Raw genomic sequence first — 20,311 nt, forward strand, 5'->3', positions numbered from 1 at the left:
GACAAAAGAAGGGCTGCAATTCAATCTTCTAAAACCACTCATTGTTCTTGGTGACCTCCTTTTGAAGAGAAATGAGATAAACTTTAAACAGGTATATAGGTGACCCCTGAGCAGCATGGGTTTGGACTGCATGGGTCCACTTGTACGTGGATTTTTTTCAATAAAGATATTGGAAATTTTTTTGGAGATTTACAACAATTTGAAAAAACTCACAGATGACTCGCATACCTAGAAAATTAATAGAAGCTTTTTTAAAATGAAAAAAAAGTTAGAAATGTCATGAGTCCATAAAATATATGTAGATACTAGTCTACTTTATCATTTACCAACATAAAATGTACACAAATCTATTATTAAAAAGTTAAAATTTATGAAAATGTACACACACAACTTAGTGCCTGTACATGGTGCCACTGGCAGTTGAGAGAAATACAAACATAAAAATGCGGTATTAAATCATAACTGCATAAAATTAACTGTACTACATACTGTACTATTGTAATAATTTTGTAGTCACCTACTGTTGTTTTTGCAATGAGCTCAAGTGTTGCTGATGAACAGCCTCTCTCCAGTAAATTGTGTATCACAGTAAAAAGTGATCTTTCTTGTTTACTGCATATTTTCCACTGTGTTTAAGTGCAATACCGTAAACTTTGAATCACATTGTGGGACCCACACAAAGGGCCACTAATGATGCTGGAAATACTCCCAAGAAGCAGAGAAAAATCATGATATTACAAGGGAAAATTGAATTGCTTGATACGCACCACAGATTGAGGTCTGCAGATGTGGTTGCCCACCTTTTCAAAATAAATGAATCCAGCATAGGGACCATCGTAAAAAAAAAAAAGGAAATTCATGAAGCCATCATTGCAGCTATGCCAGCAGGTATGAAAACCTGGCACTTTTTGTGGAATACTTTTTTATCTCATATTGAAAACACAGCTTTTCTTTTTTTTTTTTCTTTGAGACAGAGTCTTGCTCTGTTGCCAGGCTGGAATGCAGTGGTGCAATCCCGGCTCGCTGCAATCTCTGCCTCCCGGGTTCAAGCGATTCTGCCTCAGCCTCCTGAGTAGCTGAGATTACAGGCATGTGTCACCACGCCCAGCTAATTTTTGTATTTTTAGTAGAGATAGGGTTTCACTATGTTGGCCAGGATGGTCTCGATCTCTTGACCTCGTGATATGCCCACCTTGGCCTCCCAAAGTGCTGGTATTACAGGCATGAGCCACCGTGCCCGGCTGAAAACACAGCTTTTATGTGAGTGCAGTATTGCTAGAACAATGGCATACCTACAGACTCTAATATGATTCTAGAAAAAGCAAAGTCATTATATGATAACTCAAAGCAAAAGGAAGGTGAAGGATCTAAAGTTGGAAACTTTAATGCCAGTAAAGGATGGTTTGATAATTTTAGAAACAGGTTTGGCTGAAAAAAATGTCAAGATAAGAAGAGAAGCAGCTCGTGCTGACCAAGAGGCAGCAGATGAATTCCCAGACACCATTAAGAAAATCACTGAGGAGAAAGGATATCTGCCTGTACAGGTTTTTAATGCAGGTGAAAGTGCCCTGTTCTGGAAAAAAAGCACCACAAAGGTCCTTTATTAGTAAGGAAGATAAGTGAGCACCAGGATTTAGGGCAAGAAGTGATAGGCTAACTCTACTGTTTTGGGCAAACACATTTGGATTTATGATCAGGATTGCCCTTATCCATTAAAGCTTTAATCCCCGAGCCTTGAAGAGAAAGATAACACCAGCTGCCAACAAGAAAGCCTGGATAATGAGAACCTCTTTTCTGGATTGGTTCTGTCAGTGCTTTGTTCCCAAAGTTAGGAAGTACCTTGCCAGAAAGGGACTGCCTTTTAAAGTTTTTTTTTTTTTTTTTAAGTTGGACAATGCCCTTGGCCACCCAGAACCCCCTGAGTTCAACACCAAGGCATCAAAGTGGTCTACTTGCCCCCCAAAACAACATCTCTAATTCAGCCTTTAGATCAGGAGTCATAGGAACTTTAAGTCTCATTACACACGACACTCTATGGAAAGGATGTCAGCACTGTGGATGACTTCAGTAGAGAGAACACTGTGAAATTCTGGAAAAGTTATGCCACTGAAGATGTTACAGAAAAAGTCATGAAAGTCATCGAGCCCCAAACAATACATTTCTGCTGGAGACAACTGTGTCCAAATGTTGTGCATAACCTCCCAGGATTTATGACAGAGCCAATCAAGGAAATCATGAAAGAGATTGTGGATATGGCAAAAAAAAAAAAAAAAAAAAAAAAGTGGGGGGTAAAGGGTTTTAAGATACGGATCTTGGAGAAATTCAAGAGCTGACAGACACCACGCCAGAGGAACAGAAGATGACTTGATGAAGATGAGTGCTTCTGAACCAGTGCCAGGTGACGAGGAAGAAGATCTAGAAGAAGCGGTGCCAGAAAACAAATCGATGTTAGACAACCTGGCAGAACGGTTCTGATTGTTTGACTGCTTTTGACTTCTTTTATGATAATGAACCTTTCTAGATACGGGCACTGAAACTAAAGCAAAGGATTGGTAGAAGAAGGATTGGTACTATATAGATACATTTTTGGAGAAAGGAAAAAGCAAAAACGACAGAAATTACGATGTATTTCCATAAAGTTACACCAAGTGTGCCTGCCTCTCCTGCCCCTCTTCCACCTCCTCCACCCTGAGACAGCAAGACCAAACCTTCCTTTCCTGCTCCTCTTCAGCCTATTCAAAGTGAAGACAACCTTTATGATGATCCACTTCCACTCAATGAATAGAAAATATATTTTCTCTTCCTTATGATGTTCTTAATAACGTTCTCTGTACTCTAGCTTTCCTTATTGTAAGAATACGTTTATAATACCTATAACCTAAAAAATATTTGTTAATTGACAATTTTTGTTATTAATAAGACTTCTAGTCAACAGTAGGCTACTAGTAGTTAAGTTTTTAGAGAATCAAAACTTATGCATGAATTTTCGACTTTACAGGACTCAGCGCCCTAATCTTTGCATTTTGAAGAGTCAACTGTACATTATTGTAGATCTAAAACACATCCTTATTTTTAGCACTGGGAATATTTAAGCTTTTTTTCTAAGTTGTCGAGTTCCTACACTTTACACTAGAGGATTGTTCTTTTGTATCTTCAACTTCATTTTTTCCTCTAATTTTATGCATTCAGTTATTTGTAGTTGACTTCGTTTTCTTGAATAGGTAATATATGGCCATAGAATAAAATTCAAGTGGTGTAGAAGGCCATAAAATGAAGTCAGTTTTTCTCCCACCTAACCTCCTAGCCATGCATTCTCCCTTTCTGGAGACTGTCATCTCTACTTCCCTTCCAGGGAGATTCTATGCATATGCTGGGGAATGTACATATATCATCTTTAAAAATTTTTAGAGATGGGGGTCTTGCTATGTTGCCCAGGCTGGTCTTAAATTCCTGGCTTGAAGACAGCCTCCTACCTCTGCCTCCCACAGTGCTGGGATTACAGGCGTGAGCCACCGTGCCTGACCAACATAAACTCTTTTTCCCTGTAAACAGTAGTGTGTTTTACACACTATTCTTCACTTTTTTTCTCTTAAAAATATATCTTAGACATTTTTCATGCCAATTTAGACCTGTGTTTTTCTTTCTTTATTGTTGTTAGTGTACCCTGTTTATTGCTCATGATTATATGTGAATTGAGGGGCTGGGGTGTCCTCATGCTTTTTAATAACCCCACATGATTTCACTACTCCACTTAGTAAATGTATCATTTATTTAACCAGTGCTCTACTGCTGGACATTTAGACTGTTACAGATATTTTTCAACTATCAACAAGGCTGTGATGAAGATCCTAATATATTAGTAATTTTCATTAGATGTTAATGTATTGGTAGGACAAATTTCTAGACATGTGTGCTGAGTCAAAGGCATGTGATTTAAAATATGAACCGATATCACCAAAGTGCCTTTCATAGAGAGTGAATCAAACTTCCACCTACAATGGACAGGAAGGTCTGTTTCTCTACACCATCCCAAAATACTGCTAAATTTTTTGATTCTTGACATTGTAATGAGGGAAAATGGTATCTCACTATAGCATTAATTTATTTTAAAAAATTGTAAATGAGATTATCTCCTTGTCTTTCCTTTTCTGGGAACTATCTATTTATATTCCTTGCGATTTTTCTATTAGGTTGTTGACTGATAATTTCTTACTAATCTATGGGATCTCTTCTGATATTGAAAGAAATAGTCTTTATGTTATGTATTAAACATTACGTTGCTTTCAGTTTGTTTATAGTATAGTTTGTCATGCAGAAATTTAAAAATAATATTTGACTACGTCAGATGACTTTTATGACTTTGAGAATGTGTGCCATATCTGTATCAACATTCTTTAGTGCACGATTAAAAATAAAAATTATCTTTTTCCTGTTTAAAAAATTTTTACATTCAGGTTTCTGATCCAGCTGGAATTTATTTAGTGTAATGAGTTAGGTTAGGGATCTAACTTAAAACTTTTACAGATGGCTACCCAGTTGTCTTAATACAATTTGTTAAGTAATTGTGTATATTTTATAAACTTACCCTCTATAATAGGGCATATGTGAAAGATGGACTAACAGTAGTCATGTGCAGAGAACAGTGTATTTTGCCTGTTCAATGAGTACATGGCAGGAAAGTTAAATGAGTAGTTTTTTTTTGAGATGGAGTTTTGCTCTTGTCGCCCAGGCTGGAGGGCAATGACGTGATCTTGGCTCACTGTAACTGCCGCCTCCTAGGTTCAAGTGATTCTCCTATCTCAGCCTCCCGAGTAGCTGGGATTACAGGTGTCCGCCACCATGCCCAGCTAATTTTTGTATTTTTAGTAGAGACAGGGTTTCACCATGTTGGTTATGCTGGTCTCGAACTCCCGACCTCAGTTGATCTGCCCACCTCGGCCTTCCAAAGTGCTGGGATTTTTTTTTTTTTTTTTGAGACGGAGTCTCGCTCTGTCGCCCAGGCTGGAGTGCAGTGGTGCAATTTCGGCTCACTGCAAGCTCCACCTCCCGGGTTCACGCCATTCTCCTGCCTCAGCCTCTCTGAGTAGCTGGGACTACGGGCGCCCGCCACCACGCCCGGCTAATTTTTTGTATTTTTAGTAGAGACGGGGTTTCACCGTGGTCTCGATCTCCTGACCTCGTGATCCGCCCGCCTCGGCCTCCCAAAGTGCTGGGATTACAAGCGTGAGCCACCGCGCCCGGCAGTGCTGGGATTACAGGCGTGAGCCACCATGCCCAGCCATGAGTAGCATATTCTTGAACATATTTAAATGTGCTCTCCAGAGTTGTAGGAAGAAATATGTTTTTCTCAAATATGTAAGACAGCATTCTTCAGAGGCATATTTTTACAGAAGAAATACAGAACGTTGATGTTTTCCAGGACCTAGCCAAGATTCTTGACTGGGATGCGGGTGCTCGGTGGCCTGCAGCATTCATTCATTCTCATGCACTGACCCAGTGCACTGTCCACATTGATGTGAGGCACCTCTAAAGCATTCTGATTTAACTATCACAACAACCCTGTTACGAATTACCGTATGTCACAGCCTTTAGGTCTAGAAAATGAGGTTCCCCAAACCTTGTTTGTTCAATCTACTCAGGCTATGGTTATTTTCCGTTAAAATTGTAACCCATTTGATCAGAAGATTTGATGTTATATAAATGTTAGTGGAAAACAAATGGGAAACTTTATCTTATTATTTAGTGTTGAGATATATGTATTTTGGAGGAGTAGCTGTCTGGATGTGATAAAAAGAATCATTTCTGTAATGGCACAAATAGCACAAATCCCTGACATATGTATGGCGTACTTCACAAAGATGATTTCTGATCCATTATCATATTTGATTTTCAAAAAACTCCATAAAGTAGATCCAGGTCATAACAAGAAAAAGAAGAAAGAGGACACGGGCAGATTTATTAAAGGAAGTAGTTCCCAAGGAATTGGTTTGAATGAATGAGATCCCTTATTCGCTAATTTAAAAAACAAAATCCCATTACCACATGATCTAGCAATCCCACTTCTGTGTATATATCCAAAAGAATTGATATATACAGCAGGGACTTGAACAGATATTGGTACACTCATGTTCATAGCAGCATGATTCACAATAGCCAAAAGGTGGAAAAAACCCAGGTGTTCATCAACAGAAAAATGGATGAATGGATAAATAAAATATGGCATATAGCCGGGCGCGGTGTCTCACGCTTGTAATCCCAGCACTTTGGGAGGCCGAGGCGGGCGGATCACGAGGTCAGGAGATCGAGACCACGGTGAAACCCCGTCTCTACCAAAAATACAAAAAATTAGCCGGGCGTGGTGGCAGGCGCCTGTAGTCCCAGCTACTCGGAGAGGCTGAGGCAGGAGAATGGCATGAACCCGGGAGGCGGAGGTTGCAGTGAGCCGAGATCGCGCCACTGCACTCCAGCCTGGGCGACAGAGCAAGACTCCGTCTCAAAAAAAAAAAAAATAAAAAAAATAAAATAAAATATGGCATATATGTATATATATTTGTTTATATATATAATATACACACAATGAAATATTTTTCAGCTTTAAAAAGGAAGAAATATTTTATATACATATAAAGGAATAATACTATATATATTTGTATATATATGTGCGTATACATATATATCTACATAATGAAATATTATTTAGTCTTAAAAAGGAAGTAAATTCAGACACATGCTACAACATGGATGAGCCTTGAGGACATTATGCTAAGTGAAATAAGTCAGCCACAAAAAGACAAATATTGTATAATTCCACTTACATGAAGTATCTAGAGTAGTCAAATTCATAGAAACAGAAAATAGAATGGTAGTTGCCAGGAGTTGTGGGTGGGAGAAACGGAAAGTTATTGTTTAATGGGTAGAGTTTCTGTTTTGCAAGATGAAAAAGTTCTGGAGATTGGATGCCCAACAATGTGGATATACTGAAGCACTGAAGTCTACACTTAAAAATGATTAAGATGATAACTTTATGTTATGTGCATTTTCCATAGTAAAAAACAAAATCCCTTTTCCAAACCCCATGTCACACAAACCTGTCCAAAAACCTCTTCATTAACGGTGAAAGTGAGGTCTAAGATGTCTGTGATGTTGTTGTCCTTCATCCACTGCAAGCTCTGGTGGAATTCCTCATCCAAATATTCCAGGTCGCTCAAATCACAGGGCCTGGGTGAATTCAGTGAGAAAGGCAAACAGAATTACCGAACAAATGGCTACCCAGACCTCACTTCAAAATGTGGTTATATCATTCCTGGCTAAAACATCACAGACTTATCCTAACAATTGGATACTCTTGAATCCACTGATGAATCAGATCATTCAGTCATTTTAGTTCATTCAATGATTTTCCTTTGAAAAGCAAATGTGAAATTGTTTATAATAACAAACATGAAATAATTATTGACTCATGGACTCTGCATGAAAATTGGAGAAAACTATCATTTTAAAACAATTATGCTATAAACAGATCGGTTCTACTTAACAGTTTAATGCAATGTTTGTAATATTATTATAATTTTATATAAAATGATTCATCTCCATGATATGACATTTTGATAATAGAATCTTCCCCTACAACAACAACAAAATCCCCAAATATCTTTTTATTGTGCTAAAAAATGTATGTGATATCTAAGCACTCAGAAGAGGAAGCCTCCATAACCCTAACAGGAATGGTTAGGGCAAAACAGTGACAAAAGGGTCAGTGGCACCAGAGAGGTCGGTGTGCTTGCCCTGCAGACAGGGCTGGGGTGGAAGCGTGGTCTGCAAAGCACTTACAGTCTCAGGAGTGCCTTGTAGAAGGGTCTCGTGAAGAAAGCGTCAAGAAGGTACTGATGGATCAGAGCCAGGCCCAGGATGCGACCGCTAAACCTGAACCTGGAACACAGACAAGGCAGAGAAATGGGCAAGTGGAAATTTACATTGTTAAATATTTTAGTTTGCACTTTTATTTGATGTGTTTGAGCATTCATCTTAAGCTGCTTAAGGAATCTTCTCATTGATGACGCAAGGGAGGCGCCTGTTCTCCCCCTCCTTATGCTTTACCATGAACAACACCTGTGTGCTTGTTAGGGACTAAAGGATGCCTCCTCTCCCTGACATGTAGCAGACTTGAGTCATTTTCCAGAACCTTTTTCAGACCGGGGAGAATGAGGACCCAAGAAGAGAAAAGCACTGGGAAGGGGAATTCAGGAATCTTAGATAAAAAGCCCACACTGAACTGGAGGAGGACCTAGATCCAGTGACACAGAGGGCTTTCTGGATGTGCGTCCTTACCCATTGAAGCATTTTATCTACATTACCTAAGGTCCATGCTGGCAGGTGGAGGGTTTGAGTATGGAGCCCATATGGCAGCTGTGCTTGCAGACAGTGGGGAAGAGTTACATATAATCACAATATGGTAAGAGATCAGCTGAATGAGCATCACTCTTTAAAATAGCCAGCCACATAAAAGACAGAACGAGGTCACTGCTAGGAAGAACTGGCCATACAGATCTGGCCACCTCCAGATGTAAGTGCCCTTTACTGATCTAAATGCTTGTCGGAGCATTGGCTTCCTGAGCATTTTGCAAGTAACCTGCTTAGCAAAATGCTGAGGCTACCTGGGCTTGGTTCCATTGTTGCCTGCTCCTAAACCAGCTTCCTGCCTGCCTGGTCTAGCGCCCTACACTTTCCCCACCATGTGGGCCTCGCCTATCTCTGGCACCTACTTTCATAACTGGAGTCTTCCTGGTGTCCACTCTAAGTAGGTTTTCACCTAATCAGGGATTTAGTGGTGAATTTTCTCAGATCCTCCCTGGCAGAATTTCCAACTAATCTATCTCCATTGCCTTTTATGTGGCTCTTTTTAGACTCAGAGGGTTTCCTACTCTATAGCTGCTATAAAGATGTTAAAATGAATAGATTATCTGATTCCATAGAATAAATATATTTATAAAAACACTTCAAATTGGTATGTTTGAAGTAGTTGATTCTTTTTCCATGAAATAACACGCTAGTGTTATTGACTCTGAAGAGACTAGAGGCAAACAAAACCTCAGTGAAAGTGCTATGGGGCACTGTGGATAGGGGGCTTCTGGGACAATGGGTCCTTGGGCCTGGGTACCCCACCAGTGCTTCATTCCTGGGTGCCCTTTCCCAACCACCCCATAACTGACCAGTCCCCAAGACAGTAACCACATCCTGTGTATAAAGTTATCTCCTACCCCAATAGAAGATTGGCTCACCTACTCTAAATAGACTCCAGGGCATTGTAACCAATGCTTCTAACATGATAGTAGGGTTGTGGCCATCTAGGTCGAGATGACCGAGATGATCCAAACCTGGAAAAGACTAAAGGTCGGCACAGAGGTGATGGGCCCGTGGCTTCCCCACTTAGAGGTGGCCCCGAGGGTCCAGTAAAGAGAGCTGGGAATCAAAGCAGGTAGTAAATATATGCAGATATGGAATAAATGATAACATTAAATGAAATTACTATTTTCAGCTTAGTGCTAAAAAATTAAATATCTCAATGAATTACAAATTTTCTAGCAAAATAAAAATTATTCAAATTTATTCAGGAAGACGTAGAAAACTTAAATAGACCAATAACCACAGTGCCAAGTAGAAAACTTTGAGGACAAAGGACAATCTCCAAAATTGATACTGGGACTGGATATATATATTTTTAAAGACGTGTTCTTTCAAAAACTCAAGGACAGAAAACCTTTCTGCTATTTCAACAGTTCCAGAAATCAGAAAAGGGTGCAAAACTTCTTAATTCATCTTTATGAGCTACCATAAACACAAAGTGGAACCTGGAAAAGATAAAACAAGAAAGAAAACTAGAGAAATTGCACTTGTACATAAATCCCAAATTAACACAAGAGAATTGAACCTACTAGTTCATTCCCAGAACAATGCAAAATGATTAGGGATGTTTAATTAGATAGGATAGTTCAGTATTAAGAATTCTATTACTAAAATCAAGTATAAAGTCAAAAGACAAAAATCGTACGACTTTTTTTTGGTTACAAACTGGAAAGTTACTTGAAAATATCCATCACCAATTTCCGGAGAAAAAAAATCTTTGTAGTAAACCAGCAATAGAACAATGCTTCCTTAACAAAATAAAGCACATCTATCTCAGCAATATATTTAGCAGTAAAAATACTGATGCTTGTTACTACCACTCTTCACAATATTCTGTCAGTTCTAGTCACTGCAGTTAATTATAAATGAAAAATTGGAAACAGATTAGAAGTAACTTTTATCAAATGCCTACTGGGTCAAGGCACGTTATTTACAATATCTCATTGACGCTTGCAACAATTCTATTTTATGCTTTTGGTCATCTCCATTTTGCAGATTAAGAAACCGAGGGTCAATAATTAGCCCCAGGCAAGTAGTTCAGTGAGGAAACTGACCCACATCTGCCTGACACCAGACCAGGCCTTTTCCTTTGTGTCTATTTTGAGACGTGAGCAATGGAGAGGTTGCTACTCTGGGTTCTGGGGCCAGGCTGCCTGGTGTGTGATCTTGTGCAAGCGTTTAACCTCCCTCTTCTCAGTTTCTTCTTCTGGAAAACTTCACTATTTAAGTGTTACCTATTTTTGCTATTCGTTTTTTATGTTGGCTACCAACATCTCTTGTGCTAATTAGATATATTTTGGTTCAGGTAATCTTCAACCAGCTTAAGCCCTCTAAGGCCACGGTGGTGTCTCAAGGAATCCAGGGTCAGGAATGCAGTTGGGTCTCAGGAACTCCAGGGACATGAGTGATAATGCCCTCCCTCATCCAGTTTCTCCCTTTGGCTCCTCTAAGCTCGTTTCTCCTCTCTCACTGCCAACACCTCCCACAGTTTACATCCCAGAGTCAAGCACAAGAGAGACCAACTTGACTCCCTCTGACCTAGGTCTAAATTTTCAGCATGATTCTCTGACTGTTCTAACTCAGGTTGGATGCCCACCGGATCAACCATGAGCTACCAGGGAGGAAATGAGTCTCGAGTAGTTTGCAGCAAGGACCACTTTGCAGCAAGGACCACTCTCAACCAGGGGGTGGGATCACTGTTGCATGCCTCTCAACCAGGGGGTGTGGCAATGGGGTTTCCTAGCACAGGGGACTGCAGCACAAACTGCCAACAGAGAATTGTGTATTTACTTTGAATTGGGTAGACCATAAGGTGGAATTTCCAAAGTCAGAATTACACTGGTTTCTTGGACTGACATGGGCAACAGACAAGCCATATCTTTTTTTTTTTTAAATAGCTGTGCAACAAAGCTATGATAACGTGGTTTGGCTTTACATAACCACAGACGGGATGACTCTAAGCCAGTCCCATATATACTGTAAAATATATTCCAGAGCCATGAACTATGATCTGGGACATGTTTGTATAAAGCAAAATACAACAAGTGTACAATTCAAATCTAAAACAATAGCTGATGGAAAAAAAATAGCTGATGAATTGCTGTGTGTGCAATTCCATGAATGAGAAAACACCTTCTAGTAATGGTGCACCTCCTTTATTTATCTTCTATATTTATCTCCCCTAAACTAAACAATTGCTTGTGGGGAAGTTGATTACCTTTGCTGTTAACACAGGTTACAAACGAGGAGGAAGTATGAGACAGAAAGAAAATACTTTTCCTTAGTCTCTGGATCTAAGATAGTGTGTCTAGATATGAAGAAACTATCCCAATAATTTAAGCAAAATTAAGCGCTGAGGTTTCGAGCTAAGTTACTTGGCATAAATAGAGTTCAGAGGATAAACTAAAATAAGACCCTACAGGAGTGGTGGAGCCGCTCCCCCCGCCTGTGGGTGTGAGTCTGTTACTTAAACACCTGGCCCCAGGGCCCCGTTCGAGAGCCTGTGTGTGTGAGCTTGCAGGGCTTTGCTCACCCCTTTCTCTCCATGGATCTCAGGAGTCTCGACCGATATTGCAGGCCAGCCCTGCTCCTGGGGTGTAGCACTGCTCCCCGCTTTTTCTGTGCTGACATTCTGGCGGCCATGCTTGAACGCGGCGCCTACCGTCTCAGCCTCTGCAACTCAGCACATCCCAGACGTGTGGTTCATGGGCTGCCTGTGCTGGTGCCGCCGCTGCCCGTCCAGGCTGCAGCCCCGCATCTGTGCTTTTTCCTGGCCTGTGCTCAGTTTTACTTTGCCAGGAGGGAGTGGCTCCTCGGTGTTGTCCTGCTTTCTTAGAGGGGCCTCGCAGAGGAGTTGCCTGGGCCCTAAGAATTTACAGGGACTGCTTTTGAAGTTTGCTCACCGTCCTTTAATCCCTAGGGCAGCCAGGGCCTGGTGGGTGGAGGGAACAGCTACCATGTTCACCTCTACCCCTCAGGCCGTGTTGGGCACCCCGGCTCCCTAGGCCATTCTTCTGCTTCTCGTGGAGGCTATTGTATCTGAAGGGCCCCCAGGTCCCTGCTCAGAATCTGCTTTCTGTTGTTTCCCATGTGTGTCTAAGTTCCAACGATAGGTGCCCTTCAACTCCTCTTCACAAGAGAGACCTCAGCCCCCAGGTACCCAGCAGGTGCACATGCACACTTGGCTGAGGAGAGGAGGCAAGGCGGGTCAGCCCATGTAGCCTCCCAGCAGCGGGTGGTGGGTCCCAGCCTTTTCCCCATTCTAGCCACACCCGGATGGGTCAGGAATGGAGCCTCCCCTGGGCGGTGGAGGGGGAAGAGTCTCTCTCTCTGGCAATGTTTTTGGTGTAATTTGAAACCTCCCAGGAGATTCTGACATGCCATCACCGTAAGACATATTCCTGACTTTTAAGAAACACATAAAGCATATTTTTCTATTTATTTATCAATTAGAGATGTGTTTCCACCCATTTAGTCCTGAGACCACAGAAATATTAGCAAAATGGCAAAATACCAAGAACCCACATTTAACAACAACCACCAAATCCTTTCTATTGAGGATCAATGAAGTCCAAGTCTCCTTGGTGTGGAAGGCATGCTCTGTTTTCCTTCAGATGAAGAGCACAGACAGTTCATGGTTAGATTCCTCAATCCAAACCACAGCCCTGTGGTTTGTGGGAACATTCCTGGACTCTGATATAAATTATTTTCATATCCTTGGTTTTAGTATATTGCAAGTTTTTGTTTTTGATATCATCAACCCCTTCCCTCCTGCCAAAGAAAAATAACAGAATTGGTATTTTTTAGTGTGAAGTAAAATACAAGTGATATATAAAATATTTTTTAAAAAGTGAGTCAACTCTGTCACCCAAGGTGACATTTATGACCCTGAGATGACCCTTCCCTGATTACCAGTTGGCAAGAGCAGGGGCATACATATGTAGATGGGACCTCTGTGCCATCATGTTCCCACCGTGGTACAGTATGGACACCCTCGATACATGCAAATAGTGGTTTTCATGATTGTTTAATACACTGCAAAATATTTCTTTTTAGGAATGCTCTATGCTTGGTTCAGCCTTTTCCCCTTTGATGGAAACATATATGTTTTTCATCTTTATCTGTCTCCTCATAGATCCTGAGGGGAAGCCTGGACCCAGTGTGCACTGGGACTGTGGAGTAACTTTGGGAATGAGCAGATGTCACTTTTGGTGCGTGCACATCAGCACCTCCCCAGATGTCTGGGAGATGAACTTGACCTACGCTGAAGAAAACTACAGCCACTCTGACCTTTCAAAAATACATGGAGGGCTCTTATGGCAGGAGATCTGAAGGGAGCTAATGTTATTGGCAAGGATTTCTCATAGTTCCATCTGGGTTTTGCACATTTTAGTGAGAGTTCAAAAGGTAATGGAGTTTCACACATTTCCAGCCCATCTTCCCAAGTGGCTTAAAGGCCCCAAAAAGACTCAACCCTCCCCTTGAGCGCATTACTGTTTGTTGACTTGACTCCTCTTCGGGCCATTTGCCAATAATCCAAGGAAGGCAATGTGCTGTGGAGGATGGTATCACAAGGTCTGATGTAAGGCTGCCTTGATTTGGATCTTCTGACCTGTGTGACTTTGGGACACCTGTTTAATATCAGTTAACTCACCTGCAAAATGGGAATCATAATGGCACCTACTGTATAGGACAGCTGCTAAGATGCTAAAAGCCCTTTGTACAAGGACTAGTGGAGGTCAGTCCACCTGAGAGTCTAATGAATTCCTATCCATAGACTGGCATGTCTAGTTTCTTACACCACACTCAGAACCCTAGGCCTAAAAACCCATTCTGAATTGAAGAGTGAAAACGTGGATTTGGCTGACAGTGGCTAGCCTGAAATTTCCTGTTGCGAACTTCTGCTCTGCTTACAAACAGCATTTATGTATCATGGTGCCTGGCACAGTTAAGGTCTCAATCAAGATTTGTTGAATAGAATTAAATTGAAAATTATCATCTGGTTTTATCCCAGTGGAGCGCAACTATACAAACCCACAGAAAATGTCTGAAATGTCATATACCATTTGAACCCTGTTTGACTAGGTTAATTGCTCAAATTTCCAATATCTGCAGTAGGTCTCCACCCAGGAAGATGGACAGAAAGCACAAACTGCAGAGGAGAGTTTATGGGCTGAGTCAATGTATGGAAAGATGTGGCAAATGTTTTACATCAAGGGGCTGAAACAGCAGGTCTCCCTCTCCCTTCCTTCTCTCCCTCTTCAGTTTCTCCAATGAACTACTGTGGGGGAACATGTTTTAGCAGGAACTAGTATGTAATGGTTTCAGTGTATTTTTCAACAGATTATTTAAATGAAAGCAGTTTTTGTAATGACAAAAAAATGCAGTTGAGAAGTCTGCAAGAGGAATCTCTTATTTACAGGCCACGATTTATGGAAGGGGAAGCGGGATAGTTCGCCAAGCCGAGAAAATAAAAGACCTAATGATACTCTGGAAGGACATTTTGGATAGTGAAAGAAAAGACTTTAAAAGGCTTCTAGTTAATCCTTTTATATGAAAGTGATATAAAAATTGAGTGAAACCCTCAGTGCAGCACCCAGGCAATATGCCAAGTCTGGAAAGGCTCTGTAGGGCATTTCTGGCAGTTTGATTTCCTGGCATTAAACTTGGGCTGCTAAGGATTGATTCAAGCGGTCTCCTGGTTTGGGTGACCTTCTTAGTCTCTTCTTCTTGATCTGTTGCCCCAACAGATCAGGCTACTTGTCTCCCTCTGCTTAATTCTTGGCTTCTGCATCTTTTGATGCATCACAGCTCAGCATGAAAAATACTCCCTGATAAGCTTCAGACTTGGGAGACCCAAAGCTGGGCCTTCCTGCCTGGAGAGGTGATCACATGGCGTACTGGGCACTGTAAAGACGCTGGGCATTTGGTGATAATGTGCTTGGCTCTTGTGCCTTTGGTGAAGACAGGGGGGTTGAGGCAGATGCAGGAACACCTGGCAGGACACTGAGGTCTGCTAAAAACCCTGCACACAGTCGTTAGTCTCTAAAGGCCTCTTCTAACCACTATGGCATCTTCTGGAGCACAAATATCTGTCGAAACAAGCACTGTACTGGCAAATTTTAGGGGTTCACACATTTTGTTGGGTCAGTCAATGAGGCCAGAGGGTTGCTATAAGTGCAGCCATGCCTGGATGCCTCCAGGACACCATTGTAATGTCCTGTTTCCTAAGCCATGACTCTGGGGACTGCATTCACCTATGCATTGCCTACCACCTGCAGGTTGACAGCCAGGTGGTTTGTGTCAGCTGAGTTCTAGAAGATTCTTTCTGTAGCAGTCATGTTTTCTATCTCTGATGCTTCCTGGATCTTTCCCAGATACTGCTTCCCTGGTAATGGACCAGGACTTGCATGGGTTAAGTTCCTTTAAGGAGCCTTTTGCAGTTCTCAAAAGAATAGAGTTGGTTCCTCAGCCTCGGAACTATTGATGTTTGCTTTCCAATGTATTATAGGATGTTTAACAGCATCTCTGACCCCTACCTACTAGACACCCAGTAGTACCAGCCTCCCAAGCTGTGACAACCCAAACTACCTCCTGACATTGCCAGTGTCCACTCGTGGTGGAGAGTCACGGTGCAAAATCAACCTCTCTTGAGAACCACTGGAATAGAGCATAGGGTGTGGGAAAATATATCTAAACAGGTGATGATATACTCCTTTCTAACTTGCTTTCTTGAAAACTTGAGGGAGGCTGCCTGGGCCCTCCGAGGCAATGCAGGTCTTACCCCTAAAGCTTTGTGCTCCACTCTGCATATCTGAGCAGCTTTTCATCATTCTCTGAATCTGTAAATGTACTTCCTATCCCACCAAATATCATCTTTAACTCCCACCAATAGTTTGGGCTCCAGGTTTCTTTTGGGGAAGTGATGAGGGGGGAGAATAATTCCTTCTGAATGCGCCAGGGAGCGTCAACATTGCTGAGGGGATGATGTAGGATCTGAGTAAAGAAAAAGAGTGAGCTCCTGGAGAATGAGCATCACAAGCTGGGGGACAGCTTAGGGGATCTAAGGTAGGAAGGTGTGTGGTTTGTTTGAGCAATGCAAAGAGGCCGGGGGGGTGGACCCCAGAGAGAGAAGGGGGAAATGGCAGAACATGAGTTTGGAGAGGCACCCAGGGGATAGATCATGCTGGATTTGGCAGGCCATGGGAAGGACTTTAGATTTCATTCTAAGTATGATGGGAATCCAGTGGAAGTTTCATGTAGGGTCTTTGGAATGAACCGATGTGTTAAAATGATCACTCTGGATGCTTCATGGAGAGAGGTGAGTCTGGCAAGAGTGAAGGCAGAGGCCTGTCTGGAAGCTTCTGCATCCAGATGGGAGGTGATGGTGGCTCATACTGGGGGTGGTAGTGGAGGTGAGGAGGTCAGAGTCTGGATGTATTCTCATGATACAGCCAAGGGAATTTACTGATGCATTTAAGGGGAGAGATGAGAAAAAGAGAGGCACCAGGAACAGTCCACGGCCTTGGACCAGAGCAACTGGGTGCCATTTACTGATATGGGAAACACCAGAACAGAGGGCTTAGAGGAGGAAATGGAGAGTTCTCTTTCAGACATATTACGTTTGTGCTGCCTATTTATATCCGAGTGGAGCTGTGGAGTAGGCAGTTGTACTGAGGAGTCAGTACCTCCGGGCACAGGGCCGCACTACAGATGTCACTGTGGGGCCATCAGGATGCAGATGGCATTTGAAGCCAGGCATCTGGACAAGATCATGGAGGAAGTTTGTGCAGATGGAGAGGCGGACCCAGGGCTGAATGTTAATTGATGCAGCATTCGGGGATCTGGAAGATGAGAGGCAACAATAAGGTACATGAGAAAGAACAGGCGGCGAGGCTGGAGGAACAGGGATGTGGAGTGCATGGTGCAGGAAGGAGGCAGAGGCCGACTGTGTCAAGTGCCTCTGAGATCAGGTAGTAAGCGGTCTGAGAGTCACCAGATGGCTTTGGCAATCTTCATGAGTGGTGCAGGGGAGGAAGCTGGCTGGAGAGAATGGGAGGAGAGGCAGTGGAGAAAGCCAGCACAGATAACTCTTTCTAGGAATGCGCCTCTAAAGGGGAGCAGTGGAGTGGTCAGTGGAGGAGGGCATGACATGGAGGTTTGGGTTTTTGTTTTTTCAATGTGAGGGAAATTGTAGTGTGTTCATACGTTTCCAATTTCAACAAACTTATCAAGTGCCTACTATGTGCCAGGTGCATAGGAAGATCCTAAGGTACTGATTCATTTTGAGTTTACAAGCTAGGAAGGGAGATAGACACAGCAATACAGAAACTCATCACCACAGAGCAAGTGGTAGGGAAGAGGAGTGCACAGGGTGCTGTGAAAACTCAGGCGAGGAAGCATAGCTTGGCTCTGGGGGCGTTAAATCCAGACAGGTCTCCTGAAGGAGGTGACAAATGAGGTAGGCCTAAGAATTAGCCTGGAAGAATGAATAGAAATTAGTCTGCTTAAGAAGACGGAAAGGCTTTCCAAGAAAATAAAATCACATCGGAAAAGAGTCAGGAAAGACAATGGGATGTGTTTAGAACAGCGTGCAATTCATGATTACTAGAGCATACAGAATGAGGAAGGACAAGATGTGAGATAAGGTTGTGGACAGAGACAGCAGGAGGTCCTGGAAAGTCTTATTTTCCATGCCAACAAGTTCACCCTTTAAATTGTAAATGATGAGAACCCATTGACAGGTTTGAACAGGGGAGTGACATGCTTGTTTTGGCATTTTTAGAGAAATCACTTTGCACCCATATGAAGGATATAGATTTTAGGAGGGGGCAGATTTGGAGGTTATTGCAATGTGTCAAGGGGATCATGCCGAACATTTTGGAGGTAAATCAGCAGGACAGTGAGCAGCAGCTGAAAAGAAGGATGACGGGAAGAAGTGGCTTGGTGGGAGAGATTAATTGTTAACTTGGAAGAGGATCAAAGCGGAGATGTCTAGTAGGTATTTTGATAACAATGTTTGAAGCTCAACAGAGAGGTCAGAGCTGAAAATATAAATTCAGAATTCATATGTTAGTATGGAGAGAAGTTTATAAAGCAGTAAACTTTGATTACATTGCCATATTTTATATAAAGTTATATCTGTCTTTCCATCCATCCATCCATCCAACCATCCATCCATCCATCCATAAAAGAATATGGAAAAATTTAGGTCAGAAGAATAATGGCATTTATTTCTGTATGTAGATATTTTCTTATGTATATTAAATTTTTTCATAATGAGTGTACCTTACTGATGTGATCAAACTATGTTTATTTACTTATAATAAAGATATAATAAAAACTAGGTGACAATGGCATTTCAGAATCTAAGGCGGTAGAGTTTCAAATAGGAGTTTGTATCTACTGCAGTAAAGTGTCGATTAAAGTAAAGCGTGGGCTGGGCGTGGTGGCTCATGCCTGTAATCCCAGCGCTTTGGAAGGCTGAGGTGGGTGGATCACCTGAGGTCAGGAGTTCGAAACCAGCCCGGCCAATGTGGTGAAACCCCATCTCTACTAAAAAAAAAAAAAAAAAAAAAATTAGCCAAGCATGGTGGCACAGACCTGTAATCCCAGGTACTTGAGAGGCTGAGGTGGGAGAATCGCTTGAACCTGGGAGGTAGAGGTTGCAGTGAGCGGAGATTGCACCACTGCACTCCAGCATGGGTGACAGAGCGAAACTCTGTCTCAAAAATAAATAAATAAATAAAAATAAAAAAAGTAAAAAGTGGTAAGAGTTCACTGGCTCCGTTGATTAGATGGTCTCTGCTGCTCATGGAAAGGGCAGTGCTGGTGACGATTACTGAAATCAGACTTCAGTAGATGAGGAAGTGAGTGAGGGAGAGGAGCAGAGCAGGGGGAGAGCATGAAGTGTAAAGATCCATGAGAAATGGATGACTGCTGGAGAGGTGTGGAGATGGGGACTGGTGGGCCTAGAGCCTGAGTGAGTAGGTCCACCTTGAGTGGAGGAACGGACTCCAGCGAGGGTGTTAAGGTTGGGTAGCATTGGTATTTGGGGTGAGAAATTGAAGTGGTCACCTCAGTGTTTCCATTTCAGTAGGGTCTGAAGTCATCTCACAGTGGACGTGATTTTGGTTGATGGAGGCTTTTGGGACAGTCAAATGGAAGATGCCCCCGTAACAGGACTGGTGAGCTTTGCTGTGGCACTTTCTGAGGTCAGAGAGTGTGATTTAGAATTGTATCCTTTCTTGGAATTATTTCATTTTCTCCAGGGCTAGAGCTATGGAAAACTACCCTGGCATGGAATGAGGAAGAGTGAGTTACAATACTAATCCACAGTGGCGTTTTGTGCAAGCATGGAGCAGGGAGGGAATTGGGTGTGCAGGGAATGAAGGCGCTCAGGAGGCCTGGGATGAAGGAGGCCATGCCAGACTATGAGGAGACAGAGAATCCAAGGTGAGAACGAGCTTGGCAAGGAGCGGTGGTAGGGGGAGGAGGTGGCAACGCCGGCTGTAGAATGATTGACAGTGGGATTTTAGAGTTTTCAGTTTCTGACATGGCACAGTTCTGGGTGATAATGAGGTTGGGAGGGCCACTGTGGGAGCAGGTGGCTGGAGTGGAATGTAGGTCACTGCCACAGGGGTTAGGTAGATTTGGTCTATTCTCTACACCCACTTTTATTCAGATACTGTTTTGGAGAATGTGTAAAGAATCTCTTCCCCAATGCCCCATAAAAATTGTTTAAATATTGCAGATGCAAGACATGATTTATATTTGGTTTTCATAGCTTCCCTTTATGTGGAAACGGTTTTACAAATTAGCTGAGAAAACTTGAAGTTTTCTTCATCTGCCATGAAAGAGACTCTGCCAACACAGGATAATGACAGGATATTATCTTTGGATTGCTAAT

The 20,311-nt window shown here is 42.3% G+C and overlaps 1 protein-coding gene across 7 annotated transcripts in view; it reads right to left on the reverse strand.

The window, feature by feature from the left end:
* The window catches only part of HECW1 (HECT, C2 and WW domain containing E3 ubiquitin protein ligase 1), a 462,565-nt gene that overhangs the window by 17,588 nt on the left and 424,666 nt on the right, over positions 1–20,311 (reverse strand). For all 7 annotated transcript variants that reach the window (XM_032758252.2, XM_032758254.2, XM_032758251.2 and 4 more), the window contains 2 exons: positions 7,831–7,929; positions 7,089–7,218 (listed from right to left, as the gene is read on the reverse strand). In XM_032758252.2, the coding sequence (XP_032614143.1) occupies positions 7,089–7,218; positions 7,831–7,929 (229 nt within the window). The remainder of the gene's footprint in view (positions 1–7,088; positions 7,219–7,830; positions 7,930–20,311) is intronic.

The sequence above is a fragment of the Hylobates moloch genome, unplaced genomic scaffold (genome assembly GCF_009828535.3).
Source record: "Hylobates moloch isolate HMO894 unplaced genomic scaffold, HMol_V3 SCAFFOLD_1, whole genome shotgun sequence".
Classification (NCBI taxonomy): Eukaryota; Metazoa; Chordata; class Mammalia; order Primates; family Hylobatidae; genus Hylobates; species Hylobates moloch.